Raw genomic sequence first — 25889 nt, forward strand, 5'->3', positions numbered from 1 at the left:
CTTTTCCTATTCTTGAAGTCTTGCAAGGTAGATGACATTATTCTTCCAGCCAAAGAACATCAGATGAAACCCAACCGCACTTCTTAATTGGACAGTAAATTAGTTCATTGACTTACCGTCCGGCTGGTATTGTGCTATGATTGTTACTATCTGCCCTGCTCCTTTTAGTGCAGCTGCAGCCTGCTCATGGGTAGCACCCCGAAGATCAATGCCATTCACCTGCAGGAGAAATGAAAACAAAAACGAACCATCTGAACTTGCTTCATAATGGATGGAAAGCCATGGAGAATCTGTTTTAATACTTAGGAAAGGGCATGGGGGTGGGAAATCATGTCACCAGTGTTCAAGAACAAAGACATAAATTATAATAGACTTATATGAAGCTACTTATGATTGACCAAGATCCTTTGCCACTGGATCAGACTACTGTACATTGTGTTTATAACACACTGATCTGCGTTACGTTCACTTGAGACGGCTGCCTATCTTGTTTTTTGCTCTCTTAAGTTCACATTTTTCTTAAACTTTTTGTTTAAAATCTTGACCAATTTTAACTTGGCTTTATAGGGTTTGAAGGTTCAATTCTCTACTGTGCCTGAGCACAGCGGAGAGGGAGTCCTGATACGAACCCAACTGGGACACACTGGTCCTGCTCTTGAAGCCCTGGTATAAATCTAACTTGCACGGGGCAGCTTCAATTTGCTCCACTGATGGGAGACATTCTATCAGCAGAGCGTCTGCTGTAGAGGTGCCTCGCCCTACCATACCCCAACCCTGAATGCCTCCTGCCTGTTCCCAACATGCCTCCTCCCCCATCGTGTGCACTGGGCAGTTCAGGTGCAGGAGGGAGGTGGTAACATAGGTGCAGGAGGCAGCCTAGCCACCTCTGCCATCTTTACACAGACTGGAGATTTTCCACGGAGGTTTCTCCACTAGTCTAATGTCACTTTGGGTTGCATAAGCAGTGTAACGTGAACTTAGCCGACCAGAGAATCCAGTTCTAAAGGTTTGTGGACACTTCAAAACCTGTTTCATGTACAGAGCTAGTTGGTGATACATACTTTGTCAGCAGCTATCACAAGGAAGTCAAGCAAATGCTCTTGGGGCAAGCAAACATGGGAAGATGAGCCGAGTAAGTGCCAGGTCACAGACAGTATGGGAGAAGGGTGAACAGCGCTGAGGCTGTTGAAAGCAACTTTGTGCTGACTGTGAAAGAAAGAAGAAAGACTCCCTTCTGCTCAGTGGCACAGTTCTTTTTTCCCCACACAGTCTTCGGCATATCCAGGACAGAGTTGGCAGACTTGATTTGGGCATTTTGATGTGAGCCTGTAAAATAATTGTATACCTCACCCACTTCCAATCATTATATATAAGACCACCCTGAAGAGTCTAGGGAGTGTCACTGAGATGTTTCTTTGTGTATCCCCAAATCTTTGTAACATCCACTAGGAAAGCTAATAAAGCAAATCAAATAATGAATCACAAATACTACTACTCATCTGCTCTTACAGAACATTCTGCAGACATTAACTAAACTAGTAGTCAAATCACCATTGAAGGGTTATCTTCAGTACACAGATTGGAAAATTGAGGCACAGAGGTTAAATGACCTGACCACAGGCCACAGAGGATGTCAGTAGCAGACCTGGTATTAAAAGACAGGGATTTCCTTATGTCCTGCTTAGTTCAGGGGACCATGCAGCCTTCCACGGTACTGAGATGCCCATTTTGGGGCAGGCTCATGACTACTCACTAGAAAAGTGGCTCAGCAGCAGCTGCTCAGGCTAACAGGCCTGAAGTGGTCCTAGCTCCATCAACAGAAGCCCACGTGGCTCCAGTCCCCCAGAGCTGCACATTGATTTGAGACTATTCCATAAATTGAAGAGACTAAAGCTGTGGGTTTCATCGGCAAGAGGGCAATGCATAGCATGTGAGTTTCAAACTTATAACAATGCTGACTGGTTACCTCTGGTTTATGTTTCAAGGCTCTCATTGACAACAAAAAGGGAGGGACACACAGGATTTGTGGGGTTTATTTAATAACTTCAGTGGAGTTAGACTAGGGATTAATTTGGTTCCATAAAAGTTTACAAATAATAGCAGAGAAATTTAAGACGACTTTGCTTTGACTCTATTATATTTGAAAACAGACAAGTTTCCAACTTGCTATCATTGATCTTAGAAAAAGTGATAATAAAAGAGCTACAGAAACACATGGACAATAATTATTTGTATGATGAACCCACTGAGGACTAAGATTTATTCTCTGAGTAACAACTTAGTTGTTTGCAACAATTAAAAAAAAAAAAGAGTTCCTAATACTGTTGTTGATATTGACCCTACCTGCAGTTTCTGATTAAGCAGATCAGACTATGATAAAGGACAGTTTAACAACTTTAAGAAATGTTAGGCTGTGAGCAGTAACATGTTGATCTATTTTAGATCAAACTGTATCTGACAGGGTCTCAGTTGGTGAGAGTGTACATATTTTCACTAGCCTGTACTCTGATTATCTGTGCTCTTCCATACAGATCCACACAGGTTCCTATTAGAGCTGGTTGGAAAATTATTTTTTTCTTCCCATATTTTTTTCATGACAAAGGGGAAAAAAAACTATTATTCCTGGGGAAAAAATCATAAAAAACCAAAAATCTGAAAACAAAACTCTAAGTTATGTTTTAAAAAATGAAAATGCAAAATATTTGTCAAAATTATGGTTTTCCTCAAAAAATTGTTTTCAACAACACCTATTTTTCTAAGATTTTTGGTCTAAAAGTTTTAAGCAGTTCTTACTCCAATATCCTTCAGATCTCTTAGGCAATCTATGGGATTTTTGAGATGTGTGATTTGGTGGCTACTGTGACACTCTATCTCACAGTGGCACCCTGGAACCCCCATATTCACCACTGTCATATAATTAGCATATGTTTTGAACAAAGTGTATCTTGTGAGGTATCATTTTAAAAGTCTTGATCTGTTGAACATTAATATCCTGTCAGATTGTATGTGCTATCATTATATGTGAGGTTATGAATCACTACCATATATGTTACTGATATATGTTGTGAGGTTGGGAACACCCACAATCAGCCTTTCAGGTACAACAATGGAGTAGCCAGACATGATGATGGCCCATTAAAGGGAATCCACTCTCCCAAGGGCCAGCCCAGAGGACTTCTCAAAGACAGCACGTAGACAATGGAGACTGCTTGACCAATGGGGGCGGACCCATACATTACATCATAAGATCTTTCCAGCAAGCTGGAAGAAGCTATAAAACAGGGAAAGTCATATCATCACTTGGCCTCTCCCTCCTTCCCTCCAACTCAACACCTGGAGGAATGTCTGGAGGACAAAGACTTTGAACTGGGGAGAGTGGTCCCAGGCTGGGAAAGAGTTCCAGGATCTTTAACCTGCTTGTACCATCTGTTAGGGTGAGACACTGCTTGATTCAACTCCTGTTTAGTTTGTAAAACCCAGACTGAGAACTTATTTTTATTTTTTAAGTAACCAACTTTCATCTTTATGCTTGCTACTCATAATCACTTAAAATCTATCTTTCTGTAATTAATAAATCTATTTTATATTTTACCTAAAACGGTGTGTTTTGGTTGAAGTGCTTAGGAAATCTCAGCTCAGTTTTACCAAGGCTAGTGTATGTCCTCTCCACATTGAGGGACGGGCGGACTGGGTAATGAACTCAAACTGGCCAGGTTTCTGACCGGTGCAACACGGTACAGTGCTGGGGTGCAAGGCTGGGGAACTGGGGGTAATTGGCTGGAGTTTCCCTTGTTGGTGGTTCATGAGCGGATATATTCATAACTCTCAGATCATTCATGTAACTCAGCTTGGTGTGTCCCTGCCTGTGGATGTCTGTGTAAGTGCAGTACCTGCTAGAGGTTTGTGGCTTGACACAGCATCACAATGTTGGTGGGACAGAGGATTCAGCTGTCCCAAGATCAAGGTTGTACCCTGGGAACCCCATCACAGCTACCTTTACAGATTATACCAAGCAATATTGTTTATTATATCAAGTTTCAGAGGACATTTTTAAAACTCAGGACAGGATGACCACAAACTGGGTGAAATTTAATACTTGTCTGTGGAACCTCCTATCGGAGTACAGAGTGAACCCACATCTGACCATTGTCAGAGACTGATGCAAACCTACCTACATACAGAAGCATTCATAGAATTACAGAAAAATAGGGCTGGAAGGGAGCTCATCAAATCCAGCCCCCTGTGCTGGTCAAGTAAACCTAGACCACCCCTGACCGGTTTTGCCCAACTTGTTTTAAACATTTCCAGTGATGGGGACTCCATGACCTGCCTTGGAAGTTTATTCCAGATCTTAACTACTCTTACAATTAGAAAGTTTTCCTAATATCTAACCTAAATCTTCCTTGCCACAGATTAAGCCCATTATACCTTCAATGAACATGGAGAACAATTGACCACCAGCTGCTTTATAACAGCCCTTAACGTTTTGGAAGATTGTTATCAGGTCACCCCTCCATCTTCTTTTCTCAAGACTAAACGCGATCAATCTTTTTCAACCTTTCCTCATAGGTCAGGTTTTCTAAATCTTTTATCATTTTTGGTGCTCTCCTCTGGACTCCTTCCAATTTGTCCACATCTTTCCTAAATTGTGGTGCCCAGAACTGGACCCAGTACTCCAGCTGGGGCTTCACCATTGCTGAGTAGAGTGAGACAATTACCTTCTGTGTCTTACATTCATGGCTCCTGTTAATACACTACAAAATCATATTACCTTTCTTTTGCAGCTGCATCACATTGATGACTCATATTCAATTTGTGATCCACTATAACCCTCACATCCTTTTGAGCAGTGCTACCACTTAGACAGTTATTCCCCATTTTGTAATTGTGCATTTGTTATTCCCTGATTTGTAGCTGTGCATTGGAAATGCATTTCCTGCATTTACATTGTGGAGAACAAAAAGAGTTAGATATGCCAGGTTAAGTGGGTGGCTTCAGGATAACAAGGGCAGGTATATTATGGGCTAAACTATATGTAAGTCTATTTTTGTAGCCTCTAGATATTACAATGATAGGCAATCAACCCACGAGACAGACTAGATTAGGTAGCATTAGACAAATTAAGAGAGATACACTGAATTCCTTCAATGGACCACGTTACACTGGGCTAATCAAAAAGACGATCTATCCCCCACAGATCAACCGGTGCAGAATGCAGTCCTGCATTTGTTATCAAGGTGGGTGGAATGAATTCTGTGTATACACTGATTTGCTCTCTGCACTAGCTGCCTGTGGGTGGACAGAATGATTTCAAGGTCTTATTTTTGACATTTTAAAGTACTAAATGCACTGGGTCTTTTTTTTTTTTTCTGAGCTGCTGAAATCTTACACAGATTCATAGATCTTAAAGTCAGAACAAACCTTTATGATCATCTAGTCTGACTTTACTATGCATAATATGGGCTGTAGAATTCCACTCAATTAATGTAGTGGAGGAAAATATTCTTTCCTACCATGCAAGTGAACACTAACAAGCCCAATAACTTCTGACTGAACAAGAGCATATTTTTTTCTAAAGACAACCAATCGTGATTAAAGACGCTAACCAATGAGGAATACACCACTTCCATTTAACATCTCACCCTACTAGGTCAGAAAGAACAGGATATTTTGGCTTGACATCATGAGGGTGTAAAAACAGCTCATGCCCTTACCTTTGCCCCTGCAACTTATGCATGCCCTGCCTCTTTATCCATGTTATCTTATTAAGACAGTTGTGTATGGCAACATTTTTGCATGGCACCATTATTTAATTGCAAATTGTAAAACCTATTTTCAATTTCCAATTTAAATTTGTTTAAATACTTAGATGTTAAGAATCTAGAATGCTTTGCCAGGTGTGAACAATACAAATACAAATGAACTGAGCACTAGTCACCTATAAAGAAGTGTATGAGTGTGATTGTGGGTGAGTGCAGAGAGAGCTTAAGGCACTCTGAAGGTCCACTTGGTTATTTTCTTTTATAACATGGGACTGCTTCTTACAAAAAAGCACTGTTGCCCTGAGCTTGACTGAGCAATCCTGATGCCCAACTCCAGAATGAGTTTGACTGCACAATTTCTGATGCCTAATTCCAAAATGAATTTGACATAATGGAAATCAGAAAAGCCTGCAGCTGTCTCTCTCTTCTGCATACGGTGGCGAAAGGAGAATAGAAAGACAACCGAAAAAAGACAACAATGTAATGAAAGATTAGGATTCAAAAATCCAAGAACAAAACTTCATCTGAGATTTGGCAAACTGGCATAAAGTGCCTGATTTTGAGCAACCTAATTTTTCCCTAACTACACACCTAGCCCTGCTGCAAATTATACAAATTAAACACAGTAGCTGGAACTTTAGGCACTACTCTTTAAAGACCAATGCAAACCATATTTAAGTCAGCGCTTTCCTAACTTCAGTGACCACTGAATCAGGCCCGAACAGACCTGGTATTAATACACAGGAAGGTAAAATCATTATACTTGGACAGACCATAAACGTTTACATTTTTTCCAAGATATTTAATCAAATAGCATGTATTACTATACTCAACTCTGAATTGCACAAATTAAAGTCTTTGGATGTCTTTTCTTCTTGTGCTAGCTTAAGCCTGATTTGTATGTAGGTCATTCAAATTCAGAGACCAGAGGAGTAATCTATGGTATCAAAGCTACCTTTATTTTGGGTTCGTTCAGCAATTAAACAAACACTCAGAGTCCCTGGGTAAGCTGTAAAGGAAAAGAGAAACATTCTGCCTTCTCTGAAGGGAAAACAAAAGCCTGCTTTTTCTCCTTCTTTCAGCTGTCAGTAACATTGCCTGATGCTTTTTACAGAGATAATCAAGTGGTAAGGAAACTGCACACTTTCATGCTGGAACAATAGAGCAAATTTTTCAAACTGTGGTTCTTCGGTTTGCTGAACCGGTGAAAAAAATAATTTGAGTGATGGAAGATGAGACAAGACAACTCGGAACAAAACTTAACTTTCAGGGCCCCACTCTGTACACCAAAGGAGGGCACTGCCCATCTCCTCTTGCAGCCCCGCTAAGCATAACTGCATTTCTTCCTAGCACCCCGATGGTAATTGCTTCCCTCAGGGTCATGCTCCTTCCCCACTCCAGTCATGCAGCCAACAAACATGGCTGCTCACAGAGAGGGGAGTGTGCCACACAAATCCTCTGGGGCTGTGGGAGATGCAGGGCTATGCCTGTCTTATCACATCTATGTTTAAATGTGCAAGGGGAAGAGACTGGGAAAGTTACATGATGATTCTACATAATAATGTGTATTCCTATGACACTTTTTATATTTAATAGAAGGAGGTAGGTACAGGAATTCTACCTAATGCACACACTCTACCAAATCACTGCCCTTTTCTGAGCTACAACAGCCTTAAATATTGAAAAGCTCTTTTTGGAAAACAATGACAAGACAGTTATCTTCAGGCTGAATATCTGAAAATGTCTTCAAACAAACATAAAAGAGCAGCACCCATTTAGCCAGCACAGCACCTGGACGGCTCAAAAAACCACAAAAATCACCACAACCAAGGGGCACCGAAGTTCCCTCTGCTACAGCATCCCTTCTATTTGAGTTACAAAGGCAAGGTTCTGTCTCTTGCATGAAAAAGGCTGCTTGGAAGTCAAAAAGAGGGGAGAATACACGGGAGGGGAAGATCCTGCTTTCTACTCCACTTTCTTTCCCAACCTCTCCACTTTCTTCCACTTACATTCTCATTCACTTCCCTTTCTTTCTGTTGCCCTCTCATTTTCTCACTTCTCCAGTTAATTCATTCTCTTTTCTGTGCCCTCATCCTCCCTTTTTGGATGGAAGCTTCTTCGGTTCAGGGCCGTGCATGATTCTGGGCTTGTACAGTGCCTAGGACATTGTGGGAACTACCAGAAACAATAATAATATCATTGTGTCTGCTCCTCTCTTCACCCTGCTCCTGTCCCATCTCTTTTTATGGACCACTTGTTTCAATGATTTTTGAATTTTTCAGGTCTGGGTTACTTTGAGTTCTAGCTCCTAGATCTGGTCAGCCAATCTGTATGCTCCAATGAGCTGGCCCTTCCAGACACAGAATTTCCTCTCACCGAGGAACAAGCAGCACTACTGGGGAAGGGGCTGTAGGACTTAACAGGTCATTTCCCATCTCTAACTTTTATGATGAGGCTGAGTCACCTGAATGTGGTGCCAAAATACTAGTGGCATCAGAGGCAGCTAGAATATTCAGAATAAAATAACATTAGTAAACTGGATTTTTGCAAACTTTCCTTTATAGTCAGGGAAATTCCCCACATCCTTAACAACTAACTATATCTTAGAGACAGATGACGTAAATTATTCCAAACCATGCCCCTTGCCCCTATAACCTTAGGCAAAGGCATATTTTCTTCCTGTTTCCAAACTTCAGGGAAACACCTCCTATTGCTGTCAGTTATTTTTCATGTGAACGTGACATCTGTGAATGGTGACAGACTGACATCCTTGGAGACTGAAGTAATTTAGTTATCCATACAACAGTTGTGGCATGAGCAGTGACACTGCAAGTTTCCTGATGCCCAGCCATTGTGCCTCAAACCCGAGCCCACAAGTGGGTTTTGAATTGTGCACATCTGATTGTTGGAACACAGGTCCTAAATAGCCATCAGGTGGTGCCATTACTAACCTAGAATGGGTTTGATCCAGTGACCATGAGGTGATCGAGCGCATTCTTAGTTCTTTATTTGGATGCAAATGTCTAGATGTAGTGATTATATGCTGTATTTTTATATTAAACCAACTGTTACCAAATTTAAATACTAATTTAAAAAAGCATATATGATAAGCACTGTAGCTAATAGGACAGGTCAATACTTATTAACTAATGTGTTAAATAAATATAGATATTTGCTCTTTATCACTAACATTCATTCATTTTCAATAATCAATCAAAATCAATTAGTTAATAAGAGAGAACGTAAAAAGAATTTGTGTTAATATGGAGAACATAAAAATACATTCTCTAGCCTGTTCTAATTGTCAGGTGGGTTTACAAACGCATTCAAGCACTGGTCTAACTCAGCTTATATAACTAGCATTGTTATACCCTCCTTACTGATGGGTAAACTGAGGAAAAGAGAGGATAACGCCCACATTTTCAGAGCGGGAATGTTACCTGGGTTTCTTCTGCCTGAGGTGAGTGTCATAACAACCAGGCTATTGGCTGTTCTGGGGTCTCTCTTTCTTTCTCTCTCAAAATTCTACTGTGGACCTTCCCTATAAAATTTTCATCAAAACCAATACATATCCATGAAACACTTTGGTTTTTAACAAAACAACATTTTTCTACCAGTTATAGCTGGGACTCTGGAACCCTGGTTTCTTCTCCCAGCTCTGGCAGTGGCTCACTGTTTGATGCTGGGCAAGTCACTGAGGACCTCGTTTTCAGAAGTGGCCTATAATTATGGATGCTTGACCCTAGTCACCTAGATTCAGTATCTAGTGCCCGTCATTCCTACTGACTTCAGTAGGAGGTGTGGTTCTCAACATATCTCAAACCAGAAGCTATTGGCTATTCTGGGGTGGATCTCTCTCTTTCTCTCTCGCTCATGGTTTTTTCACAAAATATTTTGAAAAGTCTTATTTTCATTCTGCTTTGGAATAAAACAAATTTCAAAATAGCAATTTTTTCATAAAAACAGAATTATTTTCCGGTCAACCCCACTCCCCTCTCTAATCTCCAATTGATAGTCCTCACATCTTCCCATGTTAACAGAGAACATAATGCTGTGACCTTTTCATAACTACAGTAGCAAGATAGCCATCAGCTGGTGTCATTACCAACCTGGGCTGATTGGGGTGATCATTGGCACTCCGATTTATGTATCTACTTACTTGCACATGTCTAGACATAATGATAAATGCTGAATTTTTATACTAAAACTGCCATAGGTGTTTCATTTTTTTGTCTTCAAATTTAGGGCTATGTGATATGGATGATTTGAGTAACTCCCCAGTCTCAAGTTCAGCAAATTAGCATTTATTTTAGAGCCGATAAGAACTAACTACTGAATCTGTCTCAGTAAGGCCCAAAAATCCAAACTGGATCAGGTCTTGCAATTAGCAAAGCCCAGAATTGCAGCCATCTCATCCTGATCATTACTTTCCTGCAGCAATTTTGATTTTCATGTTTTTATGCTCTCTTCACTGCAAGCCGGACAGTAAAATTGTGAACACTGAGGGGAGAAGAGCTTGCTGCAAATGCATCAATATATCAGATGTGACATAATTCTATCTGACAATCTTATAATAATATTGGATAATTCAGACTGTCTGAACTGGATGTGAACTGCTCCTAGATCATTAGGCAATGATCAGGCAAGCAATGTGTCATTGGAAAGATCATTTCTACTCACTGAAGCAATTGCAAAGTGAATGTTTTGGAAGCAACTAAGGATTTCATCATGGCTCAACTACCCAGCCTCTCTGGTAGGGCAAAAGGAGATTGCAGGGGACTGACTTTGCGTGACATAAAACTGACCGGTTTGATAGCTAATCTTATTTAGCAGTAACACACGTCTTATTCATAAAGATTATTAGTATTATTTATTACATGTTAATCATGTGCTCAAAATGAAATGCTTACTGCCCCAAAGAGCTTGCAATATAAAGAAAGAGAGAGACCAGATGAGGACAGATGGAAAGACCCAGTTGATGGCGTTAATTCAGAGGTGCCTCATATCTAATAGAAATGCTGGTGGGATTTGTTAGTGTCAGAGGCTGCTATTAACTTTCAGTGGAAGCTGGGTGCCTAACTGCCCTTTGTGCCTTTAAACATCTCCTCCTAATTGCACAGGGATGCTGAGTGAGTGAGCTGATCTTGCTCCTTTCAATCTGCTCTTGACTCACCACCTTGTAGGCAAATACAGTAGTTACAGCTCATGAAAATAAACACATACTAACATATGCCAACATACCTCCTTTGGAAATTAATGTACATAGCTGTAATCCCAGGATATGCCAAACCCTGCCCCATGTGACACAGCGAGGGAAAGCAGACATGCTGCATGGTGGGTCCTCTGCCAAAAGAATCATATTGGTGCAAGGCGGCTCACAGCACCGAGCCATGGAACAAATTTGCTGCTCCTCTGGGAAGAGGCAATGTCTGTGCCCACCATCTGCCAAGCCAGCATTTACTGTTGACAGCATGCACACGAACCAGCTGGGGGAGTTAGCTATTCCTCCTGCCTGACATGCTCCTGGGAGCCTTGGTGCATGGGCCCACTTATTAGACACATGGCCCATGAGCCTGTGTCACACACAGTCATCCCACCTCGCTGCTTGCCTAGGGGAAGAGGCACCTCACCTTTTGTACTCTTTTCGAATCATCACGATCAACTTTTTTATTGCAGACTTTGGTTTAAATAGCTCCTCAAATTCTGCTAAAAGTATCAATATATGCTATTGTTACAAACTTGACTCCTCATCTTCTTTCTCCTCTCTGGATGACAAAAACACACAGGAACAATGTGTTAAGACACACTGAAAATCTGTCTAGGTACTTATCTGACTCCATCACCACAGATTCCGAGAGCCCCACATTGTCATTACAAGGCATCTTGCACTACACATGCTTATGGCTGTGCCTGCTTTGTGGAGATATAAAGTAGTTACTGCTCCAGGGATGGCAAGCCAGAACCTTTCTTGAGCACACAATTCACAAGAAAAGTTATTTTGGGGTATAATGTAAACAGAAACGTCATTTCTTCACTAAATTTAAAACAGTCTGCTCATCAGCTACACAAATTAGAGCTAAACATGAACTATTTTCCTCCGTCATCTGGTCCATCCCTGCCGGGGCAGGACTGTTCCCTACATTTTCTAGTACAGCCAGCCCAGGTTGAAATGACCCAGTCAGGACCGTGCCATTTCTATTGCGTGACTATTACATCCCGTCCTTATTCTCATCTCATTGCACCGGGATGAATGTGTGTAATTACCTTTATCACTCAACATACACTTGCTAACTCTTCTCCGTAGCAAGAACAGCAACTATGTCTATAAATTGCTGTTTTCCTCAATGGCAATATACACCACCTGATGTCACAAATACAAAACACGTTTGCATGGGTACAGCCTACACTGGCTAATTAGCATTTTCCCTAGTGGATAACTATTCGTGTTTAATGTTTTTTTAAAAAAGCCCATAAAGCTGCAGAAGTACAGTGGTTCCCTTAATTAAGAGGTCAGAGTTCTAGGCAGGGCTTCATCCACAGTAACATGGAGAAGCATTTTACGGGCATGGCCAATGGATCTGCAAATATGTCCTGCTTGAAATGCTGGAGGAACATCTGGCATGGAGGTTACTCCAGCCCCAAGGCCACTACACTAGCAATGATGAAGCAGCACTGATGCTCCATGGCCAGTGAATTTCCTGCCCCAAAGAGCAGCCCATCACAAAGTCCATCTATTCTGGATTTGCCCAAGGGAGATGATTTGGCCCTAGGTGATTCAAACATTTCCAGTAATGGCAGCAATTAGAAAATGTATTATCTGAAGCAAAACCACATGGCTTTTGTTTTTTCCCCTTTAACTAGGCAACAAAATTCACTAGCAGTTTTAAAGCTTCCACCATGAACAAAATGCAGCTTTATTCTTAGAAAATCTGAATGCTCCGTGGTACCACGGCAGGGGAAAGGTAGCTGAAGGTCAAGTCTATCTCCTGCACAAGGAAGCATAACTATGTTTTAAATAAGCACCAAACATCTATACTCTACCTTGTTCAATATGCAACAAATCACGGAGCAGGAATTACAGTGAACTACAGTTTTTAAAAAATGCATATTTTATTTCCGTTATGGATGTGGGAAATACGGTAGGTAGGAGCTGTGTAGGAGGAGAAGTGAGAGGGAACTGTGTAGGAGGAGAAGTGTTTAAACTGTTCAGAGGGAAAAGAAAAATCTCATAAAATGGCAGCAGGACAATACACAGAGGAGAAGTATTAGAGGGGTAGCCGTGTTAGTCTGTATCCACAAAAACAACGAGGAGTCCGGTGGCACCTTAAAGACTAACAGATTTATTTGGGCATAAGCTTTCGTGGGTAAAAAACCCACTTCTTCAGATGGGTCAGAAGAAGTGGGTTTTTTACCTATGAAAGCTTATGCCCAAATAAATCTGTTAGTCTAGAAGGAAAAGTAAGGCACAAGCTGATTAATGCAAGGATTTATCTCCCCCCTACAAGGATTAGCAATGCACAACAGGCCAGGTGCAGTGCAGGATTAGGAGCATTCAAGTATCAGGTATTTACCACTGCCACAGGCAGGCTACTAGCAAATCCTACAGTATGTTCCTGCTAGCCCCTTCTCCCAAATTTAAGTTGTTTGATCCTCATGGTGCAGGAATGGGAAGGATCCACCCATCTTTGACCTCCTATCATTCCAGACATGTGCTAAAATAGGAACAAGAGGCAAAGAAACAAGGTTTACAGAAGCTAGTTAATTTTATTTTAGTCAATTAATTCAGGAAAGACAATGGAGAGAGATGGAAACAATTTTCCTCCAAGTTACAGTACTAATTCCACCTCCCTGTCTCTCCTGTGCCCCTCATTGTAAGAGGCGAGCAATAACTCTACATACAACATGTTGGAAGCCCATGGTATGCTTAGGAAATGGTGTGACTCCTTCTAACCTTCCCCGCTAAAACATCTCATCCAATCAGCTCCAGATCCCACCACAGGACATGGCCATCCTTCTCCTGTGCATTGTGGTTTCTATCCCTATCTCAATTTCCCAGCTGCACTCCATCCCAATGACAGCTCCCTTGCTGGCTGGAGCTAGGTGCAGTCAGTGTTTTTGCTTTGTGGTTTTAAGCTGAAAGACCTACAAGTGATACTTTGTTCCTTTTCGCAGCCAGTTTCCATTTCCATCCTTCACACATCCTATTTTTTTTTCTTTTATTCCCTATGGTTAAAAAAAAAAAACACCACCACCACATTAGTTAAAAACTTATGTTAAAGTTGAGAAATCAAGCACACCTATACACAAACATTAGGAATTCCAGAAATGAAGGTTAAAATGTTTAGCCTTGACTCTGCTGGGACTTTGATTTCAGTGGGGGCTCCTAGATGCTAATGTATAGTTATTATTCTTAATAATAGCAGGGCTGGTGCTTATGTGTTTAATTTGACAGGTAATTATTTGAGCTACACCGTATGAAGCATTTATTTCATTACACTGAGGAATGTATGGTTTGAATGAAGAATATTTTCATATATTCTTTGGGCACCCAAAGCAAAGTCGGGGAGCTTTTTGTTCAGTGATAATTCACAAAAATATAATGAATAATATGAGAAACAGTTTCCACTATTAAACATCATGTATTAAGAAAACATCGGCATAATCTGATGTGATAAACATTTCCTACCTTATCTCTAGCATTACAATTTAATTCAACTATGCTGTACTTTGAAATAAAGAAGAATTTCTACTGCTCTTTTGTTCAATTTTTGCTTCTAGTTTCAGGAGTGACACTAGCTGAATCACATATCAAAAGCCTCTTGAATGGCATTCACTGATTTTTACTACATGGTTTTTGGGCATACAGTTTATTTAAAGAGACTAACGACAGCTGTAAAGAAGCTTCAAAAATATTATACACCTTCCATTCAATTTATTTTTAAAATAAAAATATGGCCAACACTAGTTTTAATAGTGTAACTTATTCCATTAACAGAAGATGAATTGTGTCATTTTGTACTATCTGGAGCAGAACAACAACCCTCTGCTGCCATCTGGTGGATCACAGGAAAAGTGAGAACCATCCAAGCAAATAGAACTGGGGCAGAAAGGAGTTCTGTTTCACAGAGGATTTCACTATTTCAGAATTTGGCTGGGTTCTGATTCAGAACAAAACCAACACATTTGAAATTCATCATGAAAGAGGATGGAGGGCTGGCTCTGGGGGCATGTTGTCTGGCAGGCTGCCCTAGACTATGAACACCGTTGGCTCCCCACCTGAAAGGCAGTCCCCATGATCTGTCCTGGAGCTGCAGACCATGGAAGTCCAGGCTCCCCAGCAGCCCCCCAGGTAGGCTCCTGAGGAAACAGCTGGGCAAGGTGGTGGGAAACCAGGCAGGGTTGAGAAATCTGCCATGAGCGTATCGTCTCGTCAGAACTTTGGAGGAAATTTGGCAAAACGGAACAGTCCTCGCAAACATTCCCATTCCAGCAAAAACCTTTCACCTTAATTTTTGTGACCTTCTCTACAAACTAAATCAACACTGCTTGAAATAGTTTTGTGTAGTGTTAAGCTGGGTAAGTTGTGCCACCAAGTTTCTAAGGTGCACAATAATATTTATTTTCTTGTATCACACACTGTGAATGTGCCTAGTGAAACTAGTTCAGGTTTAAATACCTATCTCTTATAAAGCATTTTTCATTAATAGATCTCAAAGCACTTTACAAAGGAGGTAAGTACCAGATGAGGAAACTGAGGCAGAGAGGCAAAGTGACTTGCCCAAGTCACCCAGCAGGCCAGTGGCAGAGCTGGGACTAGAACCCAGGTCTCCTGAGTCTCAAGTCCAGTGCTTCACCCACCAGGTCACATTTTAAAGAGCATGAACGACGTCATAACAAGCTGAGAAAAGTCCTAATTTAACTTTGAATTTGGCCCTCTATACCCACACTCTCTCATTCTGCGGTGCTCTGTTGTGATAACTGGGCCTAGAAATTTACCCTCATTGTGAGTTCAACTGCAAAAGTGAGTGAAAGTTTATCAAATGTCACAATAACTTATAACAACAAATGTTGATAGAAAAACATGCAAAAAAGCAAGACAGAAAGACTAAATCAAACCACAGACATTGATATAACTCAAAGACTGTATTGAGATCATCCTTAGTAAACAAGATACTCCTGGGGTAAAATCTGTGCCACTGCACATATGCATAATTAATGAGCCACGCATAATTTAAATTTTTTGCACAGAGAATAACTTCGGCTGGAAAGTTGCTGCAGTTCCACCTTTTGCCCATCAGAGGGCGCTGTGGCAATAGACCAGAGCAGCAACTCCCAGCCAGCTACGGAAGAGAAAGCCTGTAGTACCTTCTTCAGAGCGCCTGTTGGGCCAGGTCAGAAGACAGAGGCTATGGGAGACAGACAGCGTGGGGCTGCTGGGGGGTCAGTGAGGGGCTCATAAGAACTGGTGGGAAAGGACAGACTGGGGCAGGGGCTGAATGGGAATGGAGGTGCAGGGCCACGAAGGGGAGAGATGTGCAGGGCTACAAGAGGATGGGGAAGGGGGTGCAGGGCCACGTAGGGATAGGGGGATCTGAGTGGGGGTACACATGGGGACAGGAGAGGAGGTGCAGGGCCACGTGGGATAGGGGAAGTGGGTGTCTGAGTGGGAGTGGAGGGACACATGTAAACAGAGGATGCAAGGACAGACATGGAGGTGCAGGGGCAGATGTGCCTGACTGAATGGGAGAGGCTATGGGTCAGCCAGGGTCTGCATAGGGGAAGCTCCCTAACAATCCCTCCCCGGCCCCTCAAAAAACCTGTTCCATACTTTTCCCATCCATACCCAACAACACTCCAAGTTCACACCCAGACTCCTTCCCAGCAATTACTTCCCTCTCCCTCAGCTCCTCCGTTACCTCTGACTCCCCCAAATCTTTGCACTGCTTCTGAGGGGGTGTGGGAAATATGGTTCTGTATTGTAGTTTAAATGAATGATTACTCAGAGTTCTGTATTAATATACCTAGTAAGGAATCTATTTATCAAAAAAAAAAATTCCGGAATCTCTTTTGTTGTCTGTATTGTTACTTGTCAAGCAAGTGTGGGTATATTTTAAAATAAATGACCAAAAATAATTTAAACTGGTGTGATTATATTGTGTTATTTTGACAAATATATGCAGAATTTTCCAGACTTTGAAAATATTGTGCACAGAATTTTTATTTTTTTCCACACAGAATTCCCCCATGAGTAACAAGAAAAATGTAGAACTATACATCGGTTAATGGAAATTGATGTGTCGGAAATTAGAATTAGTGGACAAAATACTGAGGGAAGGGGTTATTCCACCCACCACTCCCTTCTGGCGTTCTTAATGAAAGACTGTGCAAGACAAATTGGCTACTGGAGTGAACTTCACCATCATGGCTGCTGCCCCCACCTTCTCCTGGGACCCCATGCTTTTGTCACCCTGATCCTGACCATACTCGACCCCTCTGACACTGACACCTCTTCTGGCTAAATACCAAATATCACCTATGATGTCAGACTTTTGTCACCATGCCCTCTCACACCAAGTGCATCTTCTCCACCCAATTTCTTCTCTTTTCTCTCTCTCTCCTTTCTCCTTCTGCCTGGATTAGCTGGCCAAGACTGCATATTTTGCTACATTGCAGAAAACCTATGACTAGAAAGACAATTAAAAGACCTGCCACTGTCACAAACTTGCCAGATTGTGGAGTAGCTGATAAGACGGCATGTTGTGCCTGTGTTTTTCCAGAAGTGAGGTTGCAAGTGAGAGTCAGCACCAGAGACAGAAGCTGCATTTTCTATCTTTGCTGTTCTTCTCTCTCCCGTTAGTGTGGTTGTCTTCTTAGGTAATGGGATCAGACTTTAACAACAGCACTAACCCATCTCAGCTACCTTTTGCTCTTTTCCCCAAAAAGGGCAATTATCATATCTAGTACCCTTCAAACATGGGGTTTTTTCCTTGCAAAAATTCTCTCCAGCTAAAGGAAAGGGAACAGGATATAGCTAAAATGAAATAATAAAATAAATAATAATAAAGGTAATACTTTACCTTTCAAATGCTTTCACTTTTTTCCCTTCTTTTCTGTATACAGATTTTAATGGCATTCACCATGGAGCTAAGAAAGCTCCCAAGGTTGTATCCCAAACCTTGTTTAAAACTATTTAAGGCTGGACAATGAATGGTTTAACACCTTTGATTTTTTGGATCCTTTTATTCCATCTAAATAAACACAACAACCACCACCCCTAACCCATCTAGAAGAGGGCTTATGGAGTAAGACAGACATATCCTTTTCCTTCCTCTACCCAGCACCTGATCTCTCCACCCAAGCAGAAGCTCTTCAGATGTGCAGGAGGTTGGTGAGCTCAGCTCTAGGCTGTAGATAAGTATCTACACTCCCCTCTTTTGAGGCAGCAGTTCTGCTTCTCTCCTGTGACAACAGTTGCCATGTGGCTCCTAATATACAGGGCCCTTAAGTACTGCACGGATGGAGCTTACATCTGTGTTTGCAGATGTTAAATCCTCCAACTGCAGCACCTACTGCATCTGGGGACATACTAGCCAGCCTTGCAGCAGCTGCTTTTACAAAAAGAACAACTGCCTTGGATGGTGGGGAGTTGATATTTTGGATGTTACCTTGGAGATCCATCCCATGGGGTGGAGGAGAGATAAGCTGCACATCTGGAGAGAGGATGCTGAGACTGGAAGAGCTGGTGCTGGCTGTGGAGTAGTAAATGGAAGAAATATCTGGTGCTGGGAGAGAGAGACAACAGGAAAGAAAGACTGTGCTGCGTGGGTGGGGGAAGAGAAAAGGAAGGGGGAGATGTAGTAGCATCCATCTTTATTCCTCTTTAACGTCTCTGGGGTTTGCATGGGTGAGGGGGAAGGAGCAGCATGAGATGGCCATACTTCAGTGGAGGAGGCAATTCAAAATTCTGATGGAGACTAAAGTATTTACAGCTTCACAAAGTGGTGCTGACAATGGTGGGGAGAACTACAGCCTCTGGTTGGTCTCAGTGATCTGGGAGTCCTGGGGGCCAAATCCCCCTCCCACTCACATGGAGCAGGAGTTCTCAAACCCATTCCTTGCTTAGACCCTCTCCCTGCCTTTCCATATCATGAGGATACACCCTCCCATTCAGCAATAAGGGAAGGACAGGATGATCACTCCCCTCCACCCCAGACCGAGCAGGATGGACTGATTTATATCAAAGTGATTTATATCACCAATTCTCATCATGAATTTAAACCTCTATTTAAATCACTAATTTTAATCATGTTTTTCATTTGTACTTTATTTTCCTAATGAAACTGCATCTCATTTGTTGGTAACCATGTAGCCTTTACAGTAAATTTGGTGCTTTGTTTTGATAACCAGGTGAATACACTAAAAACATACACACATTTATTTAAGCAATTACATATCTTAACTTAAAAATTAAGATTCTAAATAAATGTAACTTTTATTACGTTAGAAAATGGTGAACGATGAATTTCTTATTTACTAATGGTTAATTTTTACGTGCAATTTGTGTCAAGCTCTATTTGTATGGAAATTCAAATTCTATTAAAAACGCACAAAACCAACATGTTATTTATTTAGTTCTGATTAAATAAAACTACCTTAAATGTGCTGGATACATAAGAAAAAAAACACTTTATCAAACCATGTTTTGCATTTAAAGCTAACTTATTCATTTTATTTATTAAACAAAGGAACTATTAGTTGTAGGTCGTGAATTGAACTGATTTCTGGACTATGTCATTCAAGATTTTAGAACTAGTAGATCTCGTCCTCAATATGTTACACTATTAAAATCAGTTATGGTCATATTTTTGTTCCTAGATTGGAGAAGGAAAACATGCTTTCGAGATTTTTCATCTTTCAGTTGGTTTCTAAATTTGAATGAACTAGTCACTGATCTGAACTAACTGAATAAACTAAAATTAAGACAACATTCTCTCTGCACGTGCTGCCAAAAACAGGTGGAGCACTTCTACAAACTCTGGTTCCAAGTGCTGGCCAGTGGCTTCCTGCAGTTCAGTACTTGGATTTTCTTTAAAACTTCAGCAACAAAATGTGTACTTGCTTCACATTACTTTTTATTTAATTAAAATGATTTGAATAGATCATAATAAGCTTATATGTCAAGTTAAATTCAAATTTAATTTTACATAGTTTAAAATACCTGTATTTAACTGAAAAAAAATCTGATATAAATTTTAAAAAATCCGATTTAAAAAAACGTATTGATATTTATCCACCCTGACCCACCGCCGCCCCCCCAAGCACCTGTTGGGACCTATGGTCTACTAGTCCGTCATAATGAGAGCCTCACTGAGTTTCGCTCCCCTAATCCTCCTGCCCTCTTGCTATATCCAACAGCATTTTGCAGCAGTAGGGGGCATTAATTCCCAGTTTCTTGGCCAAACCCCAACTAAAATAATTACAATCTGTCTCCTTAAATTTCCTCTTCATTTTCAAACAAATAAAGGTACATTCATTTCTAGTTCTAAACTGTCAATCCGTTCTGCACTATAAACCATAGCCATGCTTTACCTCAGAGATGGCTTCATTTCAGAAGTGAACCCTCTGTACAATCTGCACCCCGTACATCCCCTCTGAGTGGGATTTCACCCCTGTATATGAGAGGAGAATTTAGCCCTCCATCTGTAAAATGTTACAGTATAACACCCTCTCCCCACCATCACCACACCATATACATTTAAGGTGAGATTGTGTATAACAGGATCGGAGTCAGGCCCTTTGGGGCTTTGCAAAGATTGTACTCCAAGGTGTTCTACCTATCCTGGTATATATCACAGAGAATGCCAGTCAGCTTTGCAGACAGGACCAGTTTAAAAGATCATGAAAGTAGGCACCTCTTAAAATCAACTCCCGTCTGCAAAGGCCACAGATATTCACATGTGGAGTACAGGCTCACCCCAGGACATGGAGTTTATCTGTCAGGTTCTGCTCTTGCTGTAGGTAATCCAGCTCCCTGACAGGCAGTAGCTAGGTCAATGGAAGAATTCTTCCATTGACCTAGCGCTGTCTACCCCAGGGGTTAGGTCAGTATAGCTACATCCCCATGCTCCTGAGAGACATAGCTATGTTTTCAGTGTAGACCAGCCTTTAGGTACTCATACAGCCCCTACCACAGTATCAGAGCACCTCAGAATCTTTAATGTATTTTCCTTCCCTATACATTTGTGAGATAGCACTTTCCTATTACCCCCAATCTGCAGAAGGGGAACTGGGGCACAGCAAGGTATGCATCTTGCCTGAAGTATTCTGAAGTCTATGGCAGACTTGAAACCAGGTTTCACATGTCCCAAGCTAGCGCCCCATTCAGTGAGCCACCATTCCTCTCTGAAGGAAATGCCGACCAAACTTAGTCAGTCATTTGATAAATCAGGGTTGTTATGTTTAGATGAAATAATTTTTCTTTCATCTTCAGATAGGGAAGGGTGCTTGTGAGGGGTATACAACTAAGAATACTGGGAAAGGGGGACTGGCTAAATCTCTGCTGACATTAAGTCTGGGACCCTGCATCAGCCAATGGTCTAATGTCAGTCACCTCTGGAAGTGGCTTGTGCAGTTCGGCATGAACTTTGCTTGGTTTGAGTACGGAGGAATGGATTTATAATAGCTATGTTTGAGACTCAGCGGTGCCTTGCTTTATGATTGCCTGGGGAAATACATTAAGTCTAATTTGGTAATAATTTCCATCCGATGCTGCTGAGCGAACAAATCAACTACTTGCATGCCAAGTAAATGCCAAAGCAATGGTGATATGTTTCACAGGTGCTTTTGAGCAAGGTTGCTGTGAAACACACAGAAATCAAATTTAAAAATTCCACTGCTGCAGCATTACAGCCTATTATTTAAGTCTATTTAAAAATAAATATAAATGTCAAAGATACTTTTCTGAGTTGTGTCTGATGTGCAGAAGTTGTGAACAGGCCATACTGGGAAAGACCCTGATTTTACATTTGCTTTTGCAGGCAATGGTCCCAGATAATATACATTTAAATGTTTATTGCGATTTTTTAAAGCCAGTGAGGACTAAAATCCCTACTTGTGACTTGTGTTGCTTACGCTACTTGAGCTCTGTTTGTCTCATATGGCCAAAGAAGCAGCAAGCATGGTTGGAACAGGATCTTACTGATGAGATCTAGCTACATATTCCCACCATGAGTTTTATTTGCTTTCATATTTGAATTAAGCGATGTAAATATAAGAGGACTGAAGTTTTAAGTACTGTAAAAGCTAATACCAATAATTTAAATCTGATCCTCAGATGCATGGAGAGCCAATGCAACTATAGCAAGGATGGCAAGATAATACAGAGCAATGGAACAAATGTGTCATGAAAATTTAAATTGACTGGAAACCCATGACAGATGAACCAGGAAGGGCAACCAAGAAACTGTGACAATGATCCAGTTGAGATATGACTTACATGATTAAGCCTGAATCTCAATGGCAAAATGCTATTAAACACATGCAAATTTTGTGAACGTTAAATAAATGTATCCAAGGCTTGCCAGCATCATTAAACTAAAAGATCAGTAGGCTGGAAATGATCATCAATTTGCATGAATCTTTCAACATGTGCAAAACTCAGCGACACGCCATAATGGGAAGCGGATGTCTTCCAAATTGTAAAGTCAGCACACACACACCTGCCTGAAAGTTTTCACCTGCTCATGATACAAGTAAAATGATAGTCACTGAAACAGATTAGAGAAACAATATTTCTTCTTTATACTTTTTCAGTTTGTTTAGGTCTTTCTGACAGTAACAAGATTGCTTGTAAAACTACAACATATCTACCTTAGATACTTACATGGCCCCCCCTCACGCTCTTTAATGCATTTATCCTCACAACATGCCTGCGAGGTAGGGAAGTGCCATTATCCCCTGTGACAGGCTGGAGGGAATGTCTGTGTCATCTTATGAATTCCAGTTCTGTTTTGTGAACACCACATGGTATTTCAAACTCCCTTTTGAATGTAACTTTAAGCATACATTATGTAGCAGGAACTTGACTCCTGGTGCACAGAATATATACCCATGGGAATCTGTGACAGAGCAACCATCAACACTGAATGGGTTTGTTTATGATGTTAGCTAAGACATGGTAAATAACACAAGGTAAAATCCTAGTCAAGACATGGCAGTTTGCAGTTTTAACACAAGTTAGCACATCAAGCTAAACCCTAGGCTTCCCCATTGCCTTTACCTCGACCTGCTAAATTGTGTTAAACTACAAACTGTCCTGTCTTCACTGGGATTTCACCTCATGTTACTTTCTGCACGCCAGCTAACATGAGGGAAGAATACACTTTTTCCCCCAAAGAAAGCAGAAAAGAGAGCATACAGAGATGTTTAGACAACATGAACAGGTAAGAGATCCAAAAGAAAAAAAGAGAGATGCTGAGAAAACAGCACGGGACCAAAAATCCACCTACTTACTGAAAGTAAGTACCTACTCTTTCAATCGACGGGATGGATGAAGTGTAACACTATGGCCCTTCCCACTTCAGGTCAATAAACAATCATATAGCTTCAGCTGTCCTCACCCTGCAGAATAGCATGCCCTGGCCTAGTTCCAGGTTGGATAATTACATTTTGACTATTGAAATCCCATGGCAGTTCCATCTTTATTTATACACATGACATTATATAATACAGGGGTAGGCAACCTATTGCACATGTGCCAAAGGCAGCACGCGAGCTGATTTTCAGTGGCACTCACGCTGCCCGGGTGCTGGCCACCGGTCTTGGGGGCTCTGCATTTTAAATGAAGCTTCTTAACATTTTAAAATCCTTATTTACTTTGCATATGACAAAAGTTTAGTTATATATTAAAGACTTATAGAAAGAGACCTTCTAAAAACATTAAAATGTATTACTGGCACCCGAAACCTTAAATTAGAGTGAATAAATGAAGACTCGGCATACTGCTTCTGAAAGGTTGCCAACCCCGGATATAATAGTTGCAAAGCATTTGGGATCCTTCTGTATGACAAGCACTATCTGCATGTAAAACACAATCTTGGTATGTTCAAGATGATCTCCCTTTAATTGCTCAAAATTCATTTGCCTGGGACCAGCAGGATATGTGAACTCTCCACAAAGGCTGGCCCTGCTCCCTTTCTATAATCTATTACAAATTCACACAAGTAATCAAGGACAAAAGATTCCTCTACCTGCTGGCTCTAACTTGATTTTGCTAGAATGGTTTGCATGGTGTTCCCATGGAAGTCCAGAGAATCGCACCCACAAAACTGAGAGGAAAGATGGTTCAGTGATTAGGGAGCTAGCCTGGAACTTTAGAGACCTGGGTTAAATTCCCCACTCTGCCACAGGCTTCTTGTGTGATCTTGGGCTAGTCACTTTGTCTCCATGTGTAAAATGGGGATAATAGCACTTCCCTCCCTCTCAGGGGTACTGTGAGTTTAAATTAATTAAAGATGATGAAGATCACCCTTACAGGCTCAGCATAGTGATGAGGGCCAAATAAAATCAGATTTACATAGTATCAGGCCCTGGGATCGCACAGTATATCTTCATTATTCCATACCATCAACTATTCTAGGAGGATACTTTGTGGAAAGTTTGATTGTGATTTAAAATCCTCTTTATACAGAACACTCAAATCATATGTTCAATTATTGTGTACACCTTAAAACAAACGCTCTTTTTCTTAATTGCACACTATCAATATATCCATGAAAGAATTATAAAGATGTTAATGAGACTATGTCTGCAAAATATAGCCTAAGGCTACAAAAGCTTTTACCCATTAAAAATTTGAAAATGAATTGCAGAGCTACCCTCGAATTCATTACAAGCACAGACATAATGAACAAGATGTAGCTAAACTTCTTATATTGGAAATTTGCTAATTAGCTCAACATACACTAGATGGAGCTCATGGTCTAGACTGCCAAATCCCAATACTACTTCCCACAAAGGAGGAAACAAAAAAGATAAAAGCTCTCTCTGCCTCTGTCTATCCTGTTTGGAACAAAGTGTATGCAGGAGGAAGAACGAACATTAGGTACTTGATGTAAAAGATTTGATTACTAGGCCTTTCTATAGTTGCATTCACATGAGCATGCTAAAGAGTGGCACGGCAGGGAAGGAAAAGGACATTGCTAGCCAAGCGATCTTTTCTGAGAAGATGCTGATCTGTAGTTATGGAGCTGAGCAGGCCAAAAACCAGACAGGGTATAATAAAGTGCTGTTTAATCAACCAGCCACAGTATTAAACTGTGAATAATGAAAGTGGTCTCTGTAGCTTGCAAGGAACAGAAGTATGTTAAAAGGTACCCTCTCTTTTTTCCCTAGTCTGAGCACTCATAAGCAGCTGCACTGCCTCACCTCATTCAAACAATGAAGGATCAAAAGTGCCTTTATAGGATGCCACTCACAATTTCAGAAAAACAGCCACAGCAGAGTACTAAAATATACCAGGTGAGAGCCTACCCTCTGAAAAAGATGCACAAACGTATCTGAGGGCAAATTTGACCCACAGTATGAATCATAAAATAAAATATGGAACATTGACTATTGGTTAAAAAAGTTTAAAGGACCTAAGTGACTTAGGAACTGAGTCCCATTGATCACCAGTGGGGACAAAAGACCTATCTGGCTTTAAGATTAGACTTTATAAGTTTATGGGGGAGATGGTATGATGGGATAACATGATTTTGGCAATTAATTGATCTTTAACTATTCATGGTAAATAGGCCCAATGGCCTGTGATGGGATGTTAGATGGGGTGGGATCTGAGTTACTACAGAGAATTCTTTCCTGGGTATCTGGCTGGTGAATCTTGCCCATACGCTCAGGGTTTAGCTGATGGCCATATTTGGGTCGGGAAGGAATTTTCCTCCAGGGCAGATTGGAAGAGGCCCTAGAGGCTTTTCGACTTCCTCTGTAGCATGGGGCACTTGCTGGAGGATTCTCTGCTCCTTGAAGTCTTTAAACCATGATTTGAGGACTTCAATAGCTCAGACATAGGTAAGAGGTTTTTCGCAGTAGTGGGTGGGTGAGATTCTGTGGCCTGCCTTGTGCAGGAGG

At 41.1% G+C, this 25889-nt stretch overlaps 1 protein-coding gene across 13 annotated transcripts in view; it reads right to left on the bottom strand.

Annotated features, from left to right (window-relative positions):
* Positions 1-25889, bottom strand: part of DLG2 (discs large MAGUK scaffold protein 2) — a 1468504-nt gene that overhangs the window by 246755 nt on the left and 1195860 nt on the right. For 12 of the 13 annotated variants that reach the window (XM_073336088.2, XM_073336097.2, XM_073336081.2 and 9 more), the window contains one exon: positions 117-219. In XM_073336088.2, coding sequence (XP_073192189.1) covers positions 117-219 — 103 coding nt within the window. Of the gene's footprint in view, positions 1-116; positions 220-18427; positions 18446-25889 lie in introns of those variants that run through there. The other variant, XM_073336232.1, reaches the window with a different exon arrangement.

The sequence above is a fragment of the Lepidochelys kempii genome, chromosome 1 (genome assembly GCF_965140285.1).
Source record: "Lepidochelys kempii isolate rLepKem1 chromosome 1, rLepKem1.hap1, whole genome shotgun sequence".
Taxonomy (NCBI): Eukaryota; Metazoa; Chordata; order Testudines; family Cheloniidae; genus Lepidochelys; species Lepidochelys kempii.